At 40.1% G+C, this 26,855-nt stretch overlaps 1 protein-coding gene across 1 annotated transcript in view; it reads left to right on the forward strand.

Annotated features, from left to right (window-relative positions):
* Positions 1-3,772, forward strand: part of RASEF (RAS and EF-hand domain containing) — a 78,133-nt gene extending 74,361 nt beyond the window's left edge. Inside the window, exon 17 of the mRNA XM_027048155.2 lies at positions 513-3,772. Within this exon, the coding sequence (XP_026903956.1) occupies positions 513-618 (106 nt within the window). The 3' untranslated portion in view covers positions 619-3,772. The remainder of the gene's footprint in view (positions 1-512) is intronic.
* Positions 3,773-26,855: the final 23,083 nt, after the last annotated feature.

A 26,855-nucleotide genomic window follows, 5' to 3' on the forward strand; every position in this document is an offset into this window, starting at 1 on the left:
AGCATGAGTCAGGGATGGAAGCCAGGTTCCAGAGTATTAAGGAGTGAGCTATGCATGCGGGAGACAATAAAGTATATGAAACCACCAGAGAGAGCAAGAGTAGGCTGTGTGTGTGTGTGTGTGTGTGTGTGTGTGTGTATGTACCTATGCACATGTGTGTGTGCCTGCCTTGTGCACGTGTGAGTGTGGCCTCGTGCTCAGAGCACAGCTCTGTGTCTCCTCCAGCTGCCTGACCGAAGGGAAATTTCTTAACCCTTTTTTTTTTTTTGCCTTGGTTTCATCATATATCAAATGGGGCACAACAAATTCATATGGTCCTGGTGAGGATTAAGACAGTCAATACCTATAAAGCATTTACCACAAGGTCTGGGTGGCACACAGCAAATGCTTAGCAGTGTTGTTTTTATTTCTACAAAGCCACTTGTGGTTCGGTTTTGTACCTCGATAATTCATTCTCTCTCTCTTTCTTTCTCTCTTCCTATCTCCCTCCCTCCCTTTCCCCCTTCCCCCAGGGAAGTGAAAAAAAGAACTGATGAGGATGACAGCAAATCCATTACCAATCTGAGCGGGACCAGTTCCAAAAAGTCAACCCAGATGAAGAACTGTTGCAGTAGTTAAATCCCACACATCCTTGGCCTCTCAAGTCCCAGAGTGCTACGTTTCCATGACCTGTTTGCTTCTTGCAGAGTGGTACATCCTACAGACACTGCCTGTGGGAAGTTACAGTGTGGGAGTCTGAATCGTGCTCTAGATCTCTCTGGAGCCCTGGCTTTTTGCTATGTTTCAGTGAATGATTTGGGCCCCCTGGTTAAATATACTTGTCCTTGCAGAGTCTCCAAGATAATGTGTAAAAAGTGATAAAAAAAAAAAAAAAGTCACCTGCTCAGATCAAAGCTGCAGAAGAAACTGACATAATTAGATTCATGTGTAGCTGACTTTGTAGATAATTCATGACAAAATTTTATTTCAAATATTCGATAATAGAATATTAGTAAAAAGGGGTTACCATCCTAGCTTTACTGCTAACTAGCCTGTGGCCTGAGATCTGTCAGCAACCCACATTAGATCTGTTTCCTCATCTGTGAAACAAGCATCTTGGCCTTGCGGGCCTTGACCTCTCAGATTTTGTGCGCTGTAAGGAGCGGGAAGGAGCCCCTGCTGGCCCACAGTTAATAAGGACTCTGGTTGGTTGTACTTTTTAAATATTGGGGATATTGACTTTTCTCATTTCTGAAACAACAGAACTTGAGAAAAAACGTGGTAATGTGTTAGGCTCCAGTGGAGACAGAAAAATCTATTTTTTTATATATATAAAGAAAAAAACATTTTTTTGTGACAAAGAGTTGGAAAAAAATGGTACTGTAATCTCAGAATACTTACTAAATCCATGGTTTAGAGTCAATGTTAAAAATTCTAATGAAAATTTAAGAGGCCACATACTACTAAAAATGCAATGCCCAGGAAAGTTGTCACTCTTTACTTAAAAATATATACCAGTAAGTCATGACCATGGATTGGGGACATACAGGAACTGGGAGTGACTGCTAATGGGTATGTGGTTTCTTTGGGGGATGAGAATTTTCTGGAATTACATTGTGATAATGGTTGTACAACTGTGAATATACAAAATAACACTGAATTATATAATTTAAAATGGCTGAAGTTTATGGCATGTGAATTATACCTCATTAAAAAAAAAAACACTACCAGTAGAAACAATTTAACATTTTGCCAAATGAAAATGTGCATGCTTGATTCCTACCTTCCCATGGTTTACAAACATAATCTCCAATACAGTGCAAATCCCTCAACTCCCTAGTTGCCAGCATTTGCTTCCTGAAATAATGAACAGTGATAGAAATGTGTGGTTTTGGAAACTCAACTCTTCAAAAGAGGAATTGTCCTTAGGAATGGGAAGTCCAAATCCTTTGTTGAATGTGACTAGTGACTCCTGCTCACCAACATCTTGGTTGGCCTTGCTCTTCTAGAACCTGCAGTGCCTCCCAGATTTCTCCACCGAAATGTCGCTAGCAGCTGAGAGAGTCGACACCTGACCCTAGAGAGAAGCCTGGTTTTTGGTGTTTGGTTTTCAGTGGTCTTGAACCAATTAAGTTATTTCCAATCAGACGTTTGAACTTACCTTGGTTCATATAGGTCCAGGTTCCAAGCAGTCTGCTGAAAAAACTTAAAGAATAGTGGTTATTTATGGTATTATGTGAGCTAATGACGTTCCTTTTTGCTGAATTAAAAGAATCCCATGTAGCAGTTTTCTCCTGTTTATGATTTTTATGATCAAACCTTAAATTCCCTAGCTTCATTTTTTTTAAATGAAAACTGACCAGATGTGTTACACACACAGGTTATAAATAACCACAGCATCCTTTAGCTTTGAAAAGCTTGCCTTTTCTCTATTGACATCTAGCCCCCCCCCTCCCCCCACTGGAAAGTTTGATCTATCCTCAGCAACTCTACCATGCATTTCTGTTGTGTGGTTTTGGTTGCAGAAAAAGAAGTTTATAGTTTTGACTGAAAAGAATGCCTTGCTTGTCAAATGGAACAGGGCAGGGAGGTGGTTATTTTGGGACTATGGTGAGATGCAGATTTGGCCACTGCTGTTTGTCTCTGTGGTACCTTTTGGAGCCCAGGTTAGAAAGGATCTTCTGTGTTGACATAGGGGACACATGTTCAGGTGTTTGGTGCAGTTGCACAAAACTGGTTAATATACATGTTGTGTTGCCTTTATTTATTTTCCCCCAAAGTGTCTCTCTGTGTTTGTATGACGGTCTGTACATAGAGTATACCTTTGATACAGAAGTATTATCTTCGCTTTTGCCTCTGGATTGTATGGTTAGTACACCCATAGATTCGGAGATTACAAAGGCACCTTTAATAGACAAAGCAATCATCTTTATTTGGACCTAGATAAATGTTTTGGCAATAAAATCCAAATTAGAGACTTACAGCTTTGGTTAGCAATCTTGTTTAAAGAAAAGCTACTTGAAAGTTCTTTCAGCTGCATTGGTGGGAAATCATAATTATTACTCACATTTGATTTCATGAAGATGTTCTCAAAGTTACAGTGTATTTTTGGTAAGAAAAAAATATTTAATGTTTTTAACTTAGACTTATTGTGACACAATTGCATAGTCCTGTGCAGCTAACTCATCTTGACTCAATTTTTCCTTTGAGAGCTTTTAAAATCACAATTCTATTATGCTCCTTTTTTTATGCATCCTGACACATTGGATAATATTTTAATTTCATCATGGAAAAGAATGTTGGATAAGGAGACATTTTTCACTGTTAACTTTTAGCCTCATGCATTTTCATAATTTATTTTTTCCACTTGCTGCTTTATATGACATATGTGACATTTGATTATTTAATACCAAATGTGATTTGCATAAACCCAAGTCATACAACCCTCTTGCTGAAGATAAAATTGAGGTGAAAAGATAAAGATTTATTTTCATATTTGTACAGTGATCGGCTTCAGAGTGAAGGCTTTTGTGGGCTTTTATTGTATATGTGTGTAAGAAATTTCATATGTATATATTAAGTAGGCCTCTGGGTATTGAATAATTGTTTCATGATTTTGATTTATATGGTTTACATTTTCATAGTATTGGCCATATTTCGTTTATACTGTTTATTTCTCTTCAAACCATTAATAATTATACCATAAAGTGTAATTTTTATAGCAATGCAAATGTCTAAGGAACTACAAATATTTTCTGCATTGTAAATTCAGTAAAGCACGCTTCTGTTGGCCTTTGGGGTGTTTCCTTCAGCTTTCCTGCAGGCATCCCTAAATAACTTTAATTCTAGGATGTGCCTACATGAAATCATGCCTCTAAAACACTTGCCTTATCTGGCCTGGACAGCAGCTGGCTAGAGAAACAAATGAACACCTGGTTTATTTGGTGCTACGGTACAGCCATGTCACCTTGGCCAGTGGGGCAGCACGTCAACCAGCTTGGGATGTGACAGCCAGGAATTGGGAGGCTTTGCAGGAAAATTTCAGGGCATGTTCTGGCCATCCTCATGACCTCAGGGGTTAGTGCCTTTCTCCGACACTCATTCTGCTCCTTCCGTTCCCCACACTGCCTAGCCAACTCCTGCTTGTCCTTGGGTTTTAGCAGAAACGTCACTTTCTTCAGGAGTCTTCCCTCACAACCCCCTAAAATAGGATGAGGCTTCCTGCCCTCACTTGTGTAGCATCCGTTGGAACTGATTGGCATCCTTATTGCCCTTATACTTGTTTAACTAGACACATGCCCTGAGCCCTTTGCTGCTGCCTCCCTTCTGCTGCATGCAGTGCTTAAATAGGGGAGCAAATAACTAACTTTAAATAAGGCAGGCTTTGCAAAGGGTTTCTGCAGACATACACAGATGCACGTACACAATAGTCATGGACAGTGTAATCAAGAGGCAGCATATTTTATTTTCTATTTATTTTGAGAAAGAGCACTAACTGGCTAGAGGGGCAGAGGGAGAGAGGGAGAATATTAAGCAGGCTCCACGCTCAGCATGGAGCCAGATGCAGGGCTCCATCCCACGACCCTGGCATCATAACCTGAGCCGAAATCAAGAGTCATATGCTCATACTACTGAGCCACCTAGGAGCCCCAAGACAACGTATGTTAATGGCCATAGGTCTGAGCTCTGCAGCCAGGCTGCTTGGGGATGAACCCAGCCTCATATACCTACTAGTGGGGTAACTGTGAACAAGGGGCTTAACCTCTGTGGACCCCAGCTGTTTCTTTGATAAAATAGTGATAAAAGTACTATTCTCACAGAAAGTTTATGAAGACTAAATGAGTTAGTGTATTTAAAGGGCTTGGAATACTACCTGGCACTTTTATCACCCTCACTTTGAAAGTTTTGAGGGGCGCCTTGGTGGCTTAGTCGGTTAAGTGTCTGACTCTCCATTTCGGCTTAGGTCAGGATCTCGCAGGTTCATGAGGTGGAGCCCCATGTCAGGCTCTGCGCACTGTTTGAGATTTTCTGTCTCCTTCTCTCTCTGCCCCTCCCCCACTAGTGTTCTCTCTCCTTTCTCTCACTCTCTTTCAAAATTAAACCTTAAAAAAATTTACCAGATTACTTGGGGGATAGGGCATTGTAGAGGACTCACTTTGACATAAGTTCATTGATTACTTCCCATATATGTTCTTGGTATTTCGATGGATATGAAGTTGGGTATCACAGGGGATAGGCTATTGTGTAGATGAATTAAAAGAGGAGGAAATCATGGAGAGAAAAACGAAGGTCTGAAAATTAAAATGGAAAATTGTGAATAGAGTCCTTACAGGTGTGGAACCTCCATTTATTAAAGTCTAATTGTATCAAATAGTTAAAGGGATGGAGAAAACCAGAGCTGTGATTGAGAGTGTGAATCTAAAAGACAGTAGACGGGGCGCCTGGGTGGCGCAGTCGGTTAAGCGTCCGACTTCAGCCAGGTCATGATCTCGCGGTCCGGGAGTTCGAGCCCTGCGTTGGGCTCTGGACTGATGGCTCAGAGCCTGGAGCCTGTTTCCAATTCTGTGTCTCCCTCTCTCTCTCTGCCCCTCCCCCGTTCATGCTCTGTCTCTCTCTGTCCCAAAAATAAATAAACGTTGAAAAATAAATAAATAAATAAATAAATAAATAAATAAATAAAAGACAGTAGACAATGGTGGTGGTTAATGATGTTCTCAAACTAATTAGAGAGTAACCTTTATGTTTATACCATGACAGGTAGCCTGTTGAGAAGGATCTCTGATGGATATATGCAAATGTCCACAAGATGGGAATTAATCCTTAGGAAAGCATATTGTTTTACAAGCTTTAAAGTAAAAATAACATCTTTTCTTTCCAGATCTAGATGTTACGCTTCGTTTTCATAGCTGAAAATGGAAAACAGGCAAAAATGCCTCAACTTAAAATTGCAGGGTAAGGCAAATTTTCAAATGAAAAATCCTAGAAATAGTTACCCAGTTTCCTTTATTTTTTCCTGCATCTGCATATCAGGTTTATTTGTGAATTTATATTTCTTAAATTTCTGTAGAATGGGGATTTAGGTGCAAGGTCCTTTAACTTGTGGCCTTTGAGGCTGGCAGTTCACAAACCACATTTCATAGCATTTGACATACACTTTAGTAGAGTTTCTCACTGTCCTTAGGATTTTGGCTTTCTGGAAATTTTTCCATGCAGGTTTTCTGGCACATCTTCCCATTGCTGTGCAGCAAGGCAGAACTCAAGAGCTGGACAAAGATCCCTTCAGGGCATATCTTATGAATAATTCCAGTGTGGGTTTAGGAGTTTTGTGGGGTTTTCTGTTTTTGTTTTTTTGTTTTGTTTTTTTTTTTTGTTTTGTTTTTTGTTTTTTACAGAGCCTGTGTGAATGGAGGAGGGGCAGAGAGAGACAGAGAGAGAGAATCCCAAACAGGCTCATGCTCAGCATGGAGCCTGATGCAAGGCTTGATCTTATGACCACAAGATCATGACCTGAGTGTATATCAAGAATTGGACACTTAACCATCTGAGCCACTCAGGTGCCTCAGGAGTTTTTTTAATTCACCACACCTATCTTCTTTTCTTGATCAGTCATTCCAGAAACAGATGTTTTTACCTCTTAGATAAAATCTAAAAACTTTACATGATCTCTGCGGCTCTCTGTGATCTGACTCCTACCTGTACATTTGCTACGATTCTAGACACTGGAGATACAGGGTGAATAAAATAGACTCCCAAGCAGATTACATTCTGGTGGGGCTTGATGAAACATGTGCAGACAAATAAAGAAGATCCACGTTCTGCTTCTTCCTCACCTCTCTCTACTCCAAAGTCTCCCTTTGGGCACAGAAACATCTGTTCTCAGATATGCCAGCCCTCTCACCCCCACCCTTTACTCAGGCTCTGCTTTCTGCCTGGAGAACCATGTGCTCGTGTCCATTTGCCCTACCCAGTTCCTGTCCGCACTGCTCGTCTCAGTTCCTCCTGGCAGCTATGCCTGACACTCAGGTCTGAGCCAGAGCCTCCTCTCCGTGATGTCTCGCTGCAGTGCCCATCGCAGCCCTTCGTCAGTGGTTGCCATGATCAGCTGACTTGTGCACCTGGCACGCTGGATGATTTCTACCTCCTGCAGCCCTTTAAACGTGACTGAGTGGAAGTAAGCTTCCTCCACCCTGAATGTACACTTCAGCAGGTTCATGGCTCTTCTGGATCAGTGTCTCAACTTTCTTATGCCATGGACTCCTTTGAAGCCCAGGAACCCCTAGGAATAATGTTTTTAAATGAATAAAACAAAATACAGAGGATTGTAAAGGAAACCAATGCTATTGAAAGACTATTCCCAGGATACTTAAACAATGTGATAATATGGTATTTTTGCTGTTTTATTGGCACAAGATCTAGTGCAAGATCTGGTGATGGATCCAAGAGTCCCCATACTTGTGATGTAGTCATGAAAGTAAACCATGTGTTGAGACATCTGCATTAATCTAGAGTAAATTATGAATATCTGATTTTGTGGACAGGGTGGTCACAGGTACCAATAATACAACTGCATTTCATTGCCAGCATTTTATATGAACTGACATGCTAAATTTCAGTTAGAGTTTAGTGAAAATAAACGTGTAATTTTTGTCCCATTCAAGTTAAATGGGTTTCTATCTGTGGAGGCAATGGATCCATTGCTCCAAGTAGGAAGCTCAGGCCCTTGATGAGAAGGTATATCTAGATGAGAATTCCCTTAACGTAATCAGAACTCCAAGTTCGCCTTAGTGGTGTTAGTTTTCTCTCTGTTCCAGCTCAGGCTTGCTTCAGCCTGAAGCCTGACATGGGAAGGGGCTCCGTCGCCCTTGTCTGTTCCTCATCCCTGATGTACTACTTACTACAGAATCACTCCCCATAAGGTCCAGGGAAGGGAAGCATGGTGCTTACAACATAGATACTGCTTCACATGTTAGCAAGATAGATCTCATGAAAGAAAAAGAAGGCACGTGGCCTGCCGTTCTTGACCATCCAGTGTGCTGACATTGAAGGATAAAATATGCCCCTTGCAGAAGTGTGTTGGAGCCCACCTTCTGCCTCATAACTGCAGCTGTGAAACTAGCCTGCTTTCATGATTCCTCTTTTGGCCATGAATGCTGGCTAAGGAAGTAAGGGAGGCCTAACTCCCTCAAAATAAAAGCAAAAATAAAGCAAATTGACAGCAAAACCTCCACAAGTTGGCATATGGTACAGAAGACTGAGGATAAGACTCGGTTAGGAATCAGAAATAATGTTTTCAGGGGTGAGAGAGCATATAAATTATCTCCTCTAAAATCCCGTTAAAACTAGAGTCCTATAGATTTTCTTTTAAAGATAGACCCACAAGGACAGAAGACCGTTACAACAAAATTGTGAAGCTGCAAAGTAGATGGAAAATTGGGAACTGAATGAACAACCTAAGGAAGCTGAATCCTTTTTTTTTTTTAATGTTTATTTTTGATAGGGATAGAGAGTGAGCAGGGGAGGGCAGAGAGAGAGGGAGACAGAGAATCCCAAGCAGGCTCCACACTGTCAGCTCAGAGCCTGATGCAGGGCTAGAACCCACAAACCATGAAATCATGACCTGAGCTGAAATCAAGAGTTGGACGCATAACCGACTGAGCCACCTAGGCACCCTAGGAAGTTGAATCCCAAACCAGTAGTGGGAGAAAGCTGAGAATAATCTAGATTTACACTGTGAATTTCCCAAAAAGCTGAGGAACTAGGGAAGCAGATACCTCTGTAACTGGTGTTTCGATGAAAGGTGGGATGAAAGTTTGAGCAGCAGTTCTATCCTAAAGTATTGTTCTTCAATGCTATGCCACTACTACCCAGACCAACATCTGGAGATGTATTTTCTGGAATAAAACAGAGGGCTGCTAAATTGGAGGATGGGTGCCAGGCATAGTTGAGTGTTGGTACTATTCAAAAAAAAAACAACAACAAATGGGGGAATTAAGTGACAATATACATTCTGGGTGCTTGGTGCTAAAAGCCAATATTCCTCATTCAGCTTACAGGACACTGACACCTTTATCTTTCTGAGATTCAAAGACTTTTCCCTGGAGTATGACCAGTCAAGAGGGAAGACCTTAAGACACTAACATCAGACATCTTCCCAACAAATATAACCTCCATACCATCATCCTACAGTAAAGTTCAAAGTTGGCAAGTCACGCCCCACACTTTCCATCAGGATTTTAGCTCCTCTGAATAATCCAAGGATCACTGGATATTTGTGGAAAGTCTCTAGCATGGAAGATGGAGACCAACTAAAACAAAAATATCAAGTTGGGGGAGATAGAGCTCATGCAGAGAAAAGAAAAAAAATTATCATGAATATATTTAGGGAGATAGACAAAACTATTGCAGCCATGAAACAAGAACAAGTTACTGTCAATAAGGAGCATTTAAAGAGCAAAAGTAAGCTCTTAGAAATTAAAAACATGGGAGAAGTATAAAAAAAGTAAACAACATAGAGTTTGGAAGACAAATTCGAGGAGTCTTTCAGGAACACATAAAGAGAAATCAGAAGGAAGTCCAACATCCAAAAATAGCTATTCCACAAGGAGACATCAGAGAAAACAGGACTACATAGCCAAATAAATCAAGACAAATTTCTAGAACTGAAAGGCATGAGTTGCTAGATTGAAAAAGCTTATCTAAAACCCAGAAGCTTGGGTGGTTCAGTCAGTTAAGCACCCAGCTTCAGCTCAGGGTTTGAGCCTGGCATTGGGCTCTCTGCTGTCAGCACAGAGCCTGCCTCTGATCCTCTGTCCCCCTCTCTCTTTGCACCCCCCCCCCCCCGCTCATACTCTCTCTCTCAAAAATAAACATTAACAAATTCAGAAGAATGAATGGAAATAAAGCATATTGTCATTTGGGCCCATTGCCCAGTGAAAAAATTCTCCAAGTTTGCAGGGAGGAAAAAAGAAATTAAGAAACAGGAATTAGAATGGTTATGCATCTTTCAACAGAAATACCAGAAGCAAAATGACAATGAAACAATGCCTTTAAATTTCCAAAGGAAAATTATTTTCAACCTGTAATTCTATACCTAACTAAACCATTGATAAAATGTCAATAATAATGACATTTCAAGACAGTCAGGGTCTCAAAACCTTATCTCTCATACACTATATACCCTTTCTAAAGAAGCTTGAGGAGGACTTGCTATAACAAAGGAAGAGTAAGTGACATGGAGTACAGAAAGTAAGACATTCAGCACAGGAATGTCCAATCCCAGGGCAACAGACAGTGAAGGAAGAGCCCAGGCCGAGAGACTTTACCTGTTGCAGAGGATACTGGTCCATATTAGAACAGTGTGACTTAAGAGAGCTGTCACCACAAAGTGCCATTCACCACAAAGTACATCATCTTTTTATCTGAGGACAGAATGGCAGGGTAAGCCTGGCTCTGATCCACATCTATGCTCTCCTGTCCTTGCCCTGTGCTGGTGAAGTTTCTGCTTGCTCCTTCATGCCCTGCTGCTTGGATTAGCTGCTCATTCTACCCCATAGGAGTATTCTGTTTTTACCTTTCCGCGGAGGTGGTGGGAGGCCATGGGGAACTAGAAAATAAAAGGGAGGGGGGAGAGGGGGAGAGAGAGAGGGAGAGAGAGGAAGAAAGCTGCACACTCTCCCTGCCTATATTGCTGCAGACATCCAGTACCCAGCTCACACTAGATCCTCCCAGATTGCCAATTTTGGGTAAATACTGTTTCCAGAGACTAATGTGCCAGATTTTCAAATGATATACCCAGAAGCAGGGAAGAGAAGGTAAGAAGGAAGGAGGGACAAAAAGAGGAAAGTGGAACACTTTACATGGAACAGAATTTGCAAACATTCTCTAATTTACTTGAGATTAAATTATTTATGTTTTTTATAACTACAGATGAATGGGTCTTCATGACAGTATCTTAAATTTCTTGATTAAATGTTGTGCTGGATAATTCAGATGATCAGAACCAGTGGTAGACATTTGCCATTTTCTTTCCCACCAGCCATCTGAACACCCTTCTTTATCCTACACCATGTGAATGTTAGTGAGAAGCAAAACTTTGTGGATCCTGAGAGAAGCTGAAAGGAACAAATATTCCCTCCCACCATCCCCTAAAACCTAGGTATATAATATAGACTTACCTTACCCCTGCCTTCCCACCCATCACTGTGCTGTAAAGGAACGACACAGACCTGAAGGCAGTTAAGAAACCACAGTGATGGACCCCAGACCCTTTGGGACATGGCTGTACTTCCCAGGGCCTAGCTTCCCTTGGTTTCTGCTTATCATCTAAACCCACACTGGGTTCTTGTGCCTTCTTAATTCTGTGTTTCCCATAGCCTTTGGATAACATCATTTTGTGCTAAGGTTCAAAAATAAAAAAAGAATGTAAAATGCAATTAATCCATCGATCTTTCTAGTTTGCTTACATATGACATCTCTTAATTTTGATCTCAAACTCCAACATAATTAGTTTGTTATATGTATTATGTCTGGTTTTCTCTACTTGACCTGACAAATTACCATTAACTTTATGACTTAAAATAATACTAACTTATTTTATAGTTCTGGAAGCCAGAATTACAAAACTGGGTTTTATGGGCAAAAATCAAGGTGTGCATGGGATGTCATTCCCTCAAGAGGCTGTAGGGGAGGATCCACTCGTTGTCTTTTCCAGGTCCTACAGGCTGCTTGCATTCCTTGGCTAATGGAATGATATCATTCCCCCATCCCCTCCAGCAATGACATTATTTTAGCTTTTTCTTTTCTCTGGTTCTGACTGTCCTCCCCTGCTCTTTCCCTTATAAGAACCCTGTGATTACACTGAGATGACTTGAATAATCCAGGATACTCTCTCCATCTCAAGATCGCTAATCACATCTACAAAGACCCATTTGTCAATAAGGTGACATATTTACAGGTTCTGTGAATTAGTGCTTTGATCGGCTATTATTCTGTCTATTGCAACATCCACAATAATTTTGTCCTATTATCTTTTTCTTTTCACAGTCTGCAAGTTATTACATGTCGTACATTTTTAAAAAGAATGCTTTACTCTTGAATAGTTTGCCCTTTAACCTTTTAATTTTGAAAACCTAAATAAGTACACAACCCCAAATTTTCACTTTTTAAAAAACATGATGTGTGTTGGCAATTTAAAAAAAGATTCCTAACTGCTCTTTGAAAACAGGAAATGAGCATTTATCACTTTGAACATTAAGTTTGTCTAAATGGCCACAACTTGACATAGAGTTGGCTAATTAAACATTGATACAGCACCTGTTAGGGGGAGTACTCTCTGGAAGCCTTGGCAGAAGAAAAACAAAACAAAGGTACATTCCCTCTTCCTGAAGAACATATCATTTAGTTGACAAGATCACAAAAGAGGCCATTTCATCACCAACTAGAGAAAAGGGAACCATTGAAAAATCCCAGCTGTGTAGAAAGGCAGAATGTGCATTCCTGTGGGTTTCTCCATCAGCCACTGGGTTGATGTGTACTATGTCCCTGTTACCATTTGAGAGGCTGTTCAAATGGGTGTAAACAGATATGGCCCTTTGAGGAGTTTATAACTCCTGAGATTGTAGACGTGATGGAATTTCAGTGGGAACAGTGAACAAGTACACAGATGAATTACTAAAAACATACATCATAGCATGTATAACTGACCTTGTACAGATGGTCTATCCTAAAGAGTGCTAGGTATCTACCTGAGGGTACCAATGGAGCATCAACCAGACACGTGGTCAGCTCAGATTTGGGCAAGTTACAGAGAGAATGTATATTCCTTATTGTCAATAGGAAAACTCATATTTTCTAAGTGTTTACTGTGTCCTACAAGCTTTCTCATGTTTTCTCATGTTATCCTTGCAGTAATTCCTATTTTAACAGATGAGGAAACAGGTTCAGGGCCTAAGTGGCAGAGCTGGGATTCCAACCCAGGTCTGTTTGAGTCCAGTATGGCTCCCTATCTCAGATAGTGTAAGTCTTAAAGGTTACCCAAATTTATTGAGTCTAAAAAATCTTGGAGAAAAAAAATACCTTACAAGAAAGAAAGAGAGAGAAAGAAGAAAGAAAGAAGAAAGAAAGAAAGAAAGAAAGAAAGAAAGAAAGAAAGAAAGAAAGAAAGAAAAAGAAAAGAAAGAGGAAGAAAGAAAGAAAGAAAAAGAAAGAACAGGAAACATCTTTTCTTCTATTGTCTTGACTCACTGAGTTGAAGTGCCCAGAAGGACTAGATAACATTGTACTGTGGCTAATGTTCTAATTCAAATCCAAGAAGCCAATTGAATGGCTTTTTCCCTATGGCAGGCCAGGACTCTTAGGGTTCTTATTTTAGAATGGGGATGGTTTGGAATGGGTTTTTTCTCCCTCAGTCTCAAGCATTGGAAGCTTTCAAGTTCTCCTAAGAACTGTTTCTTGATTTCCCAACTGGATACTGAGCAAAATAAACACTATCCTTCTGTGGACCTAATCCAGTGAGTGGACATCCAGGATAGAATTAATGTCAGTGCTGAGCAGATGTGTAAAGAATATCCATTCTATGCACTTTTGTAACCAAACCACTGTGCGTTCCCTCCTTGGTAAGTCAGAAACTGCACCAAGTTGAGCTGTCACACAAAGAAAACTTTATTTGCAGCAAGTAAGGAGATTACGGGGAAAGGGGAATGACTTCCAAAGCCATGATTCCCCAAGCAAGGGTGGATGGTTTCCTTTTATTTAGAGTTATGATGAATATTTAGATAGAGAAGACTTGTCCTTGTATGTACAGGCAGGCATAGGTGGTGCATGTGCCTTAGGGAAACAAAGCCTATACACACATTGTATGTTATGTAACTGAGGCTTGTGCTCCTCTTTGGGTGGATTTCAGTATTATAATGACTTATAGGTAGTTGTAGGGTCCTTCTAGAGGTCACTCCATGGTCCACCTGCGCAGGTCTGGGCCGGCTGGAGGTCTTTCTTGTCAGGGCAGTTGCTATGGCAAGCAATGGTTTCATTTTCCACTTGCCTTAGTTAAGAGATAAGCTGGAAAGAAGAGCTTAAGGGAAAATGTGGGAAGAAGGTCAGTGAATACAAGCAGGTGAGCAGTAAAGGTTGGGTCTTGGGGTCTAGCTGGTGACACTTTGTTTTTAATTGGTGAGGTAACTGGTGTTCAGGGACAACCTGTGATTATCTGTGTGGTTTCAGAGCTGGCCCAGAGCCCAGGTCTCCCGTCTTCAGGCCAACAGCTCAAGATGCCACACTTGTTCCTGCTTTTTAGGAATGGAACCTGAGAATTCCTTCCTTCCTTCCTTCCTCCTTCCTTCTTCCTTCCTTCCTTCCTTCCTTCCTTCCTTCCTTCCTTCCTTCCTTCCTTCCTTCCTTCCTCTGTTGCATACGGAGGTGAGATCACGAGGGGTGGGAGAGAATGACAACTAGAGGCATGTGGTCTGGTCACTGGTGACACCCTTGTTGGCATAGAAGTAAAAAATTCTTTTCCTCAAAAGCAAACAAGTAAACAGGATCCTAACCTACTATACTCTGGGTATTTAATGCAAAGTACTTACCATCAGATAATTAAAAAAAAAAGCCTTGAATAGGCAAAGACTTAGGAAATAAACCCCTTGTCTTAGGGGGAAAGAACTTCATGTGAGCCAGTTATATGAAAGAATACAAATCGCAGAGTAACTCACCAGAACATCAATTCAGAAAATTTACTTGACATGGCTTTTTTCTCCTGATATGATACTTCAAGTTTTAAGAAAAATACAGTTTTTTCCTTCCCTCCTTCCTTCCTTTTTAATTTCCTTCCTTCTTTTCTTCTTCCTGTGAAGTATGCACTTAGTTAATTGCTTATTTTTTCCCATTAAGTCACCACTGTGGATTGAGTTGTATCTCCCTAATGTATATGTTGAAATCATAAACATTGACATCAGTGAATGTGACCTTACTTGGAAATAGGTCTTTGCAGATGTTCTCAGATTAAGATGAGGTCATACTTGGCTAGGATGGTCCTTAATCCATTGTGACTGGTGTCCTTATAAGAAGAGAAGACAGACACGCAGGAAGAACTTCATGTAATGATGGAGTCTGAGATTAGAGAGATGTGTCTACAAGCCAGGGAACTCTAAGGATTGCCAGCAGCATCAGAAGCTAAGAGAAAGGTCTAGGACAAATTCCCCTCTTAAGCCTTTAGAGGGAACATGCCCCTACAATTCCTTGATTTGTAGGACTCCAGAATTGTGAAAGAATAAATCCATGTTGTTTAAAGTCACCTACTTCATGGTAATTTGTTACAGTTGCCCTAGGAAAATAATGTAGTCACCAAACATTTCAGAATTCCTGCTGTAGCCAGGAGCATTGAGTAGGGGACAAGGTGGGGAAGAGAGAACCTAACAGGAGAATATGATACAATTTTTTACCCTCTAGGAACTCACAGTCTAGCAGTTATGTTAGAAACCTTAGTGATTTCCCCCATCCCACCCACAGGCATATCCACTTTTAATGACAGTCAAGGATAGGTGACATCTATGGTGACATCTCTGTGTTATACTTTCAATGAAGGAGATTGATCATAGGCAAAACTGTGAGGAGAGGAAATGTGAATAAGTCTTTAGAGCCAGGCAATAATTTAGGTTGGCTTCAGAGAACTGAAAAGCAAAAATTTTAAATTGTTAAAAGAACAATGGTAATATTTAGGGTTCTGTTTTGGATTGTTTAGGATCCTTAGCAAAGACGGATAGAGCTGAATAAATAAAACAGGAGAAGATAGGAAAGTTCTGACTGAAATGCTTCTAGCCAGGATTCGAGGGGAAAATATGGTACAGAGACCATTAGCTCTCAAAGACTACATATACATATCCTTTCACCCAGAAGTTTCCCTTTTATAGATATATTCACACACATCCAAAATGCATGGCATCACAACATTATCTGATATAGCAAAGTTTGGAGTGGGAATTAAATATCATTTAAACATGGGTTAAATAAATTATGGTGTTTCTGTACAATGGAATATTATGTAGCCATCAAGAAGAATGACCCAGGTGTATATATATTGATATGGAACCATTTCTAAAACATATTGTTAAGTGAAAAAGAAAGATACAGACTGATACATATAATATGATATGGCTTTTGACATAAAGGTTGTAAAGGTTGTAGATCTGTATAGGGTTATGTATCTATCAGGTCCAGGCTACCTCTGAGAGTATCCAGAAGATAATCAGGGGAAGAAAACTGGGGAAATAGGAGACAAGGATGAGAATGAGGTTACCACTCAGTATACCCTTTGGAACACTTTGAGGTTTGCTTCATGTACATGTATTACCCATTAAAAAAAATCACAAAGCAGAAGAAAACCCAGCCAAGCAAAATGCTTGTGGTCTCGATGCTGGCAAAAATGGCCCTTCTGCCCATCTATTCCAATCTGCTTGGCTCACCTTCTCTGGCTTGCTGGCCTTTTGGATCCTCACCTTGGCTCTCTCTTGACTCCCAATAGTCACCACCAGCCTCCTTTGTTCTGACAACCCACTTTAGACAGGCGTCTCTGGCTTCCATCTCTGGCTCTTCTCTTGGGCATGATGCCATGGATGCTCTCCTGCTCTCTGCAACTCAATGTGCTGGAGCCCGCCAACTCCCGGCCAGGCTAGCCAGGTCACTAGACAGCATGCACCTGGCTGCAGACACTGCCTACGTACAAAAAGAGAACGGTCTACATGGGTGTCCATTGTATATAGGAAGTAGTGGGGCTGCCTCTAATGGCATTCGACCTTCAGTTGGCCCAGAATATTTTGGTTCTTTCATTAACTTGTTTCTCCATTGGCTGATTTGTGTGTTCTTTTGTTCATTCTTTTGTTTATTCAGTACTTCTGAACCAGGTAGATAATATGAGGGGTGTGCCAGGAGATTTCATAGCCCTCTACTTTCCTTTTCCCCAACCCCATGGATAATTTAGATTTTATTATGTCCTGATAGCATGAGATTTAATAATTAAACCAACTGAACATGTTGTACGCAGAGTGGCAGCTTCTGGGAATCACAATCAAATGACCTCTCTTTCACCCTCACCAGAAAGGATCTAAAAGGTACAACAAAGAGGCATTTAGTTTAATGACATTTGCAGATGAGCCTTATTTCCCTTGGCTGATTTTTTTCATTTATTTCTTTTTTTTTTAACCAGTAAAATTCTTATTATTGAGTCTTTTTAGTGTTCTAATTCTCCCAGAGGGCATCTTAGGGAGAACAATGAATGCCTGCAGGCAACTGACCATTTTCCATCTTCAGCCACCAGGGACCTTGAGTGAGGTTAGAAATGCTGCCAGGAACTCCATCAGTATTGAAAATGCCTCTGGCTTGATTAAGCTTCGGAAATACCTCCATTGATTCTATTCAAATACTTATTGAACATCTACCTCAGACAGGGTATACTGATTGACTTCAGAAAAGTCACCTTCGCCCAAGGCCTGGGAAGGGGAAGGCTTGCATGAACACTGGGCAGGAAAGGGAAATTCTTTGTGGGGTGACTGAAGAATGGGCTGGCTCAGCTCCAACCAGAGAAGGATCCAGGAGAAAAAGTCATTAGGTTCTAGAATACTGATAGGGCTTATAGCTCCTGTGATCAGCGAGGCGTTCTGACCTGAATGGTCATCCAAGCAGTAAAGGACATCTACAGAGTGGCAGCAGGAATGGTCCTCAGGAGGCACCATCTTGAACAACCCCACAGCAAAAAAGCAGGTTTCTTGAGTTGCCTGTCCACTAGAAAGTGTTCTTTAATGAGATAGTTTAATAGCATGATATTTAAGAGTACAGCATCTGAAGGCAGACTAATTACCTGGGTTTGGATTCAGGCTCTCCCTGTAAGTTTGCTTAACCTCTCTAGACCTCACTGTCTTCATCTATAAAATGGGAATATGATAGTACCCAGCACATTAGGGTTGTCTGAGGACTAACTGAGTAAATTACTAAGATAGTAAAGGAATCCTAGCAAGTATTCAAAAATGGAAAGAGTTATTTTAATTGTAGCCTTCTGAAAATGACCATGTCTTCCAACGAGTAGAATTACTAATTTGCCTAGTTTTGAATTTTGTTTTTGTAAGGGTAATAAGATTTTTGTGCTGCAAAATACATTTTCCCCCTTTTTGTCACTTGTCTTTGTTGGGCTTTTCACATCTTTTTTTTTTTAATCTCAAATAATGCAAATGAAGGTAGCATGTGGTCTGTAGTCCCCAGAGTGTGTTACTGAATGTACATATGCTCCTTCAATTCGAAGAGGAGCCCATCGTCATTGGCTTAAAATGTCCCCAAGAGATTGCAGCTGAAAATCCCTGAGCTCTTGAATGATTCGTCTCAGATTTCTGCTCCTCTTGTATTGAAAGTATCATTAATAATTTGACTAAATCATTTTCTTTCCCAAAGCCTGCCTGAATTATCTTTTCCTTGACCCCATGTGTTCATTGTGGTCACCATTTGAAAATAACTTCCTCATGAAACAAGGGTCCTTCATGTTTATTCAGAATGGTTTGCATTGTGTACAAGTTGGCATTGCCTGAGGAGAAGTTACAACACCTTGCCATCCATAACAAAAGAATTTTGAATTTGCCCTTGAAATAGTGACAGTTAAGAATATGCTCATCAAACCCTCTCATTTGTAGAACTTAAACTCTCACCAAACCATCATTGGCCTCATCCTTCTTTCTCTCCTCACAATATACTTCCTGGCTTCCGAGTAAAGCCTAAATAACTTTTGAATACATTTCATTTTTGCGATTAAATTGTAGTTCTGACCATATGGACGTATTCAGACTTTTGTAACAATCCACTGCTAAATGACTTTCTGTCAATTCAGTTCAAGTTACAGGTCAAATCTAACGATTGTGATGAAAATAACTTCAGAGAAAAGCATTTTCCAAGTGCCAGTTGCAACTATAACTTAAAGGGCCTCCCTCTTTAAGGCCAATAATTTTTCACTGAAAACACCCATGGTCATGCTTTTTGCATAATATATTTTGTTTCAGTGAATTGAGGAAATCATTTCAGTTCTTTGAGCCAGCCAGGTGCAGTGTTGAAAGGCCCCCCTTTAAAAGCAATGCATCAGTTCTTGAACGGTACCTCTAGGTGGCACTGCAGCCCAAGACAACGTGCCTGGTCGTTTGCTTTCTCCCCTCCCCCTCATTCCTGGTTGCCAGCACAGGTTGGATTGGCATGCAGGGAAAATAATCATTAAAAATAAATGCAATCAAAAGAAGTAGGTTATTACAGTGGCACATTGGAACTGCTTTGGTTAGAGGTCTGTTGGCCTCCCGTTAGAAATGTCGTTTGGGAGGAGTTTGCCACTTGGCTGTGAAAATTGGCTAGAGGTGAAAATTGACATTCTCTAGGTCTCAATCTTGTAGCCTATTTAATCCTAAGAAGTTTGATTTCAGATGGTCGAGTGGCTTTGAAGTAGCACACAAAGACACACAGATGGATTTGTTTTCCTTAAGGCAGTTCATAACTGTTTTTGTCATCTTGAAATGCACTATGACCCAATGACATATTGCAGTTTTGTTGGCCAAAATGAGGGTGCATGTCCTTAGTAGGATCTCAAGATTAAATTCTGAAAAATACTGACGTGTGAACAGGGAAAATATTAGAAAGTGCAGCTTAGTAAAACATTTGGGTAGGTTTGGCTACATCTCCACCCCCCACTTTGTCTGAGGCCAATCCCTTCTCTCACACCTTCTTCTGGCACCATGGTTTCTTCCATGTTAAAATGAAGAGTCACTCTTGATGAACATTATCATCAGAATGTGTGCGTCAGGATGTTTTGGGGTTATAGTATGGTAACAAGCAACCCCCAAGTCTGAGTGATTTACCACCAGCCGAATGTGTTCCCCACTCATACAACTTGTCCAATTTGGTTGGCAGGAACCCTGCTCCACACTGTCACAGAAGTTCTACCATCTTGTAACTGCACCACTGGATATGTGCTCTTAGACTTTCTCTGCTTTGTTCTGGATACACATCACTTCTGCCTTGGTTCATTGCTCACAACTAGTTATGTGGCTATGCTCAACAGCAAGGGAGTGGGGGAAATATTGGGTAAGCATCATAGCCTCCAGCCTATTACATCACTGTGTATTTTCTGATTCTATAATTCTGTCGGGATCTATCTTATTTATATTTTAATGCCCTTGACCATCAATACCAAGTGCATGTTAATTCCTCAAAACCTGAATTTAATTGAATACCTTGATCTCCCAGGCCCGCATCGAGGTAAAGGCTATGTAATTTTTTCTGAGGACTTTTTTCTTCTTTTCTAGGCAAAATTAACTGCTTCTATTCTGTGCCTTGATGGCACTTTGTTCATGCTGATGGGTTTGCATTTGTCACAGTCCAATTTGTTGCTATTCTGTCTCCTCTGATAGAATATAGTCTCCCTGATGGCAGGCACTCATTTTTATCCATCCTTGTATTGCTAATGTCTGAAAAGATATAGATAAAAAGAATAAATGTATAAAAAATGTTAATTCTATGAAAAATGATAAAAATAATATTTTTGAGTTCTTTGTACTCAAAATACTAAGTTTTAAGCATATATAATATGCATAGGTTCCTCATCTCTTTCAATTCCTATAACAATTCTATAAGGTAGGTAGATGAACAAACTGCATGTTTATAGTAGTCAAATAACCTTCCCCAAATTTATGAGGTAGAAAATGCTAGAGCTGAGATTTGAATCAAAGCCTCTTTGATTGCAGAGTTGTACTTTTGAAGCATTATGCTATAGTGACTTATATCCTGCTTTGTATGTTTTAATAACAAAAACATAATTAAAAACGTAATTATGATTGATTTAAAAGTTCACCGTGCAAAGTGGTGTGAACTTGGAGTAAATCCTCCCACACATGACAAGAGACCTGGATTCCATTTCCCACGCCAGTTCTACACTTACTGGTTGTATGACTTTGGATTAGGCTCTTCATTTGCCTTGTCCCAGTTTCTGTATCTGTCAATTGAGAGTCAAGTTTGAACTATTAATTTTCAACTTTACTCTGCATACCGGAGATCTTGTTAAAGTGCAGATCCTGATGCAATGGGTCCAGGGGGCCGGAGATTCTGCAATTCTAACAAGCTTCCTAGGGATGCTGTTGTTGCTGGTCTGTGAAGCACATTTTGAATAGCCAAGAGCTAGATGATTGCTAAGTGCTAAGGCTCCGTACTATATGATTCTACAAGTCATTAGAAGGTCTTGAAAGAACTTCTTAATTTACATAATTGGCACAAAAATATGATGTAATTGATCTGGTTATCTTCATGTACATTCACCTCAATATTTATTCTCTTGCAGCGATAAATCTAGAGTTTCCCTGGAGATTTTCTCCAGTCATCAGTCTCTGCTTCAATCTCCATGAATTTGGGAGGCATCGGTGTTTAAAATTTTCTGGCCACAACAGTTGGTTCAGGGAGTGTCTTGAGACCTATTGACAGCCAGTAAAATATAATTAAATGTGTTTCTGAGAACTCAGGGATAGAGTCAGAGACATTTTCCTGCTGGCCTTGAGCTTGAAGGACTAGAGGTATCATGACCATCTTAATTTATCGCCATGAGCGTAGTAAGGTATCCACAGAGAGAAAATAGATCTAAGACAGGGAGAGAAACTTAAGCCTGGGGAAATCTTCTGAGCTTTACTTGTAAAAGTAACATGGCAGACTCACCCATACACGGTTAGGTACATTGTGTGTGTGTATGTGCCCTTACACATGTGTGATTGACCAGTTAAAGACTTACCAATTGTTTAGCCCCAGGATCTGGGCTCAGCATTGGAGAATGAGCCTGAGGGTTTAATCCATGAAAATTCAAGGTTGAAGCCACCAGTGAAAACCAAGCATAAAATACAACAGAAGCATGGATGAAGCAGAGAGGTAGGAAAAGGAACAGACAGGACCACACTAGAGATTCAAGGCCACAAGCCAAGGGACAAGAATGGAGCCTGCTGAAGTCTGACTGTGATCTCTTCCATGGGCAGAGTCTGGCCTCTGCACTAGGTGAGGAAGGGATCATGAGATATGCCAAGCCAGGAGGACATAGAAAGGGATCGTGTTGTTCTTTCAGGCCTTAATAAGGTAAAGGCCCAGACTACAGACTGAAATTTGTTTGGTCAGGAAGCTGCTGCTTGCAATGCTTTTCTCTCTCTCTCTCTCTCTCTCTCTCTCTCTCTCTCTCTGTGATTATTTATTTATTTTCTGACAGAAGCAGTAATCTCAAATAGTCTCTTGAGACTGGGCAGCTATTATGGATGTCACAGATGAACTCCTCGTAGGATGGCCGACTTCACTTTGACCTGAGGCAAAGCTATTTAAATTTTATTAGGGAAGCAGGCCAACCACCCTATTAGACCTTTGGGTGATTAAAAGAAAATCATCCTATAAAACGTTCCATTATATACATCTGTTAACTGACCATGGCTTCTTGATGAATTTAAAATATCTGAGGGGCAGATAGCATAACAGTAACAATTTATCTGAATCAGACTAAGTACACTCAGTTCTATGGAATATCATGGGATCTGTGTTTTTTCTATTTCTGAGCAATCCCCTTCCTTTCCCCCAGTCCCCAAACATGGTTGCTTCAGCATATTCTGAAATCCATGTTCCCGTGATTGTTTTTGTCTTGCTTCAGTAACTCTGGAGCATTTATCCATGTAATAGCATGGTCTTCTGCTCCACTGCTTACATAGCCCTCACGCCTCAATGAATTTGCTTGATGGGATGCAGACAAAATGCTGCTGAGTATATTTTATGTATCTAAATGAATATTTATAGCAAACAAAGGAGGTAGACATTTTAAAAAATATATAATCATTTTGAGGCAAATGGCTAATTAAGTTTTATCATATATAATAACTTACATTCTGTGTATCCTTCATTTGCCTTATAGGATGGTATGTTGTGCCATATTTGATTAAAGGGTGGATATTGACATATTGGTTTATTAGTAAACCAAACACATCCTGAAATACGATTGCAAGCTCCCATTGTGGGTTAATTATTCTGCAATAGTCATTTACTTATACAAAGATATAATATGTAGAGGGGTATGCTGAACAGGAGGTTTTTGATTAGGGAAAATTAGACAAAAAAATTATCAAAAGGATGTCCAGACTCATAGAGGAATCTAATACAGTTACTAAGAAAGAATGAGATTGATCTATACCTGCTGACCAGGAAGGATTTCTAAAAACAAAGACAATTTTGTAATGAATACATAGCATAAACCCATTCTTATGAAAATATTAATAGTATAAATAATACATAAAACTGTAGAGGAAACTGCACCAAACTGCTTTCACATGAGAAGATACTAAGGTACTATCTCTTTAAATTTATTTTCATATAATTTTTTTGTGGAATTTACAGTAAAAAAACCCAGAGTAAATGGATTCTTCAAAAAAGAATCCCAGCTTAGTATATGTAGAAATAATTCTGGTGTACCATTGGAAATCTGACCACCAAAAAGTGAGCTCTAAGGTAAAATGAAGCAATTTCTATGGATGTGTATGGAAGGAAGGACTAGATGCTTCACAATGATAGAAATCCTTGAACTTCCAGCATGGCAGGAAACATGGCAACAGCAAATCCAACACATCATTTTGAAGATGGGGAAAATGAAAGATTGGCAAGGTTAGTGTCTTTTCTGAGCTCAGGCAGCCAGTGCATGATGAGATGGTCATACATGTGAGGTTCCAATGAGAATTTTCTTTCCACTTTAAGGTTGATAATTCTCAAGTTTTGAAATATGTCTGCCATCGCATTTGAAAGCTAAGTAATACTTTAGCTCATTAACTCAAGAATCCTAAAACACCTGTGTCTTCATTGTTTATATTTTATTGTGCTGTACAATTCTGGTGTTGAGTGTAGGAAATGAATTAATCATGACTTTTCCCTCACAGCCCTGTGAAGCAGCGAGCCCTTATTATGGTACCTTCATTTTCCAGATGAAGAAACACGGCATCAAAAGGGTAAGTGATGTGCCGTGGGTCACAAGCTGGGTCAGTGGCAAAGTTGTTAACAGTAAAGCCTGGGTTGGAGGGTTTTATCTCTGATTCCTTCTATCCTTTTGCATTAAAAATGGCTTCTGAAAATCCAGGACACTTATTGTTGACTTACAGATTTTGGCATTTTGGAATGCCAAAGATTCAATTTTTGTAGGAGGGAAAAAGAGACAAAAAGTGAGAAAAATAGATATATAACAGGGATATTAACAGGATAAATCAACCCCTTGCCATTGAGCCTAAATTTGCATATCTGTGAAGAATGTAGTACTTATAAAATGCCTGTGTATAAACCATCTGTTTCCATTCCATGAGAAAGATACAGAAATGCTCTTTTTGTCTGCTTTGTTTCTATAAAAGTGTGCACAGGGCCCATAGAAATGTTTTAGATTTGCCTATCTCAGACCTGTGTGATGTAGCAAGGAATTTGTTTTTATTGGACCATTCTGTGCATAAGAATATTTCAATTATTTTTTTTCAAAGTCTAAATTAAATCCTCCATTAATTCAGTGGGAAAGAGTCAGATAAGGTGAATCACATTAGCCAGACTCTCCTGAGACACTCATACCATTGCTGAACCTATTGGGGCTCTCAATTCATCAAGTAAGTGTGCACTTGTGAAAATTCACAGGTGTTTTTTTTTTTTTTCCACTTTAAGTCTTTGGGGAGACTTTGTTTATCAGTGCAAGTGATTTGAGTCATGTACTTTCTTATGAAACACACACACTAACACTTACAATTTTTCTTCGTTGGAATGAACTGAAGTTCCCATCCCCTCTACCAGGACGGAGACTTGGCGATCAGAGAGGTGGCGTGAACTTTGCACCAATCAGCATCTTAGATTGTCTCCAGGAGTCAATATGAATTTTTGTCATATAAAAACTGACTCAGGACAGCAGCAAGTGTACTTTCAGAATAATAGGGCCAGGGGGAGTTATCTGGGTGTTGGATTAAGTTGGGCTTGGGTTGCTAAGCAACTCCTTTGAGTTGCTTTCTAGGTTGAGTGTGGGTGGAGAACAGGGTCTTCAGAGACACCAGGCCAGGTGACTTCCAAAAGGTGATGACTCATGTTAGAGACCATCTGTGTTTGCCTCTGGGTTCCTCAGAAGGACAGCCCCCAGCAGTAATGCTGGTAGAAAGAGGTGAATGGGGTTAATCACACCCTTTCTTTCAAGGAGAACCTCTTCCTTCCATACTGACTCCTAAGGAGCCTCCATTGGTACCAGCTGAAGCCAAAGGCAGTCAGGTATAGAGGTCTTGGAATGGGCTGGTCTTAATTTAATAGCAAGGTGGGGGCCAGTTTGGTGTGTCTTGAGGAAGGGCAGCTGACACTGTGAGGAAGGCTGAAATAGCATACTGTTGGAGAAGCTGAGAAAGATTTGGGGGAGTAGGTGGAATTTAGACATAGGAAGCATATTCAAGGAGCATGTTGGGTGCCAGGGTCATGGGGAGGGTACCTACCAAAGACCTGTCATCTGGGCCTGTGATGGAGAAGGGTTCTAAGTAGAAGGACGAGCATTAACCAAAATGGAAAGTGTATAGCTGTAATATGACAGGGCTTGTGACTTGAAAGATAGTGGACAGTGTGGGATAATTACTCCAGAAAGGCAAACTCAGACAGATTGTAAAACTCACTTGATGTCTGTTCCTGAAAAAGTGATTCTGAAAGAAGTTAGCCAGAACCATTTAGAGTACTCATTTGCCTTTTGGCTAGTATTGCCTACCACATTAGTAATAATAATATATCATGAATTAATAAATACAAATAGGGAGGAGGACCTATTTTTCTTTTTATAAGCATCACTTAGCTAGTATGATATTGTTTGTATAGCATTGTCTATACATCTGTTTATGCTAATTATCTACACACATTGGAGGGGGGTATTTTAGGGGTTATCCATTTTATAGGTGAGAAAATGGAGACCCAGAGGGGCTCAGGCATTTCCCAAGCTAAGGGAAAATTAGTGGTGAAGCGAGGACAGGAAGCAAGATTCCTCAGCCCCAGGCTGACATTCTTCTCCATTGAGCTATACTGTCTAATATTATTTTACCCAGAATGCTTTCTTTGGAAAATATATCTCTCCTTCCCAAATATGGAAAGAAAATAAGATCAGTTGAGTGATGGGGTCATCTGGTACTGATAAGAAAAGACTTTGGATCATTTCTTGGTTCCCATCATTCTCAGCACAGTGTATTTCCTCTCCTTTTCACTCCTATCCTCTCCCCACCTCCTACTCCCAGGGGCCAACCCTCTCCAGTTTATCGAGCAGTATTGAATGCAGCTTAATAATGTGTCTTGTAAAAGGTCTAGATTAGATTTATTTATCCTTCAGAAGGGAAATAATCATAGGAAACCATAGCATTTCTTTCATTTAGATCATAGCTTGTCACATTTAGCCTGAGAAACATTAGCTGAAATTATTTTTTATATGTTATCTGGACCCTGCAAAAAATTAGACATTGTTTTGAAACATCATTGAACTTGATCTTTTTTTGATAGAGAATTGTCATTAACTTATGCATTTGTCAGGACTGGCAATCAAGCTGCTTCATGTTTGAGTGTACACTCTCTAGAGTGAATTCTTTTTGGATATCACGAGAGTGCATAATTTAGAAATATATAATGACAGAGATGATTTGCTCTTCTATTTATTTTCTCTCTTTTGGGAGAATTTATTATTTTAAAAAAGGAGACTGTAGTGCAATCTATTTCATTCTCTTTTGACAGTAACCTTCTCTTGTAGGACAGATCAATTTTGAATGATACAAATTCCCTTCCCCCCATCAGTGCATAAACCTTTCAAGCTCAGAGATTCTAGCAGACGGTTGACA

Source organism: Acinonyx jubatus, chromosome D4 (genome assembly GCF_027475565.1).
Source record: "Acinonyx jubatus isolate Ajub_Pintada_27869175 chromosome D4, VMU_Ajub_asm_v1.0, whole genome shotgun sequence".
NCBI lineage: Eukaryota > Metazoa > Chordata > Mammalia > Carnivora > Felidae > Acinonyx > Acinonyx jubatus.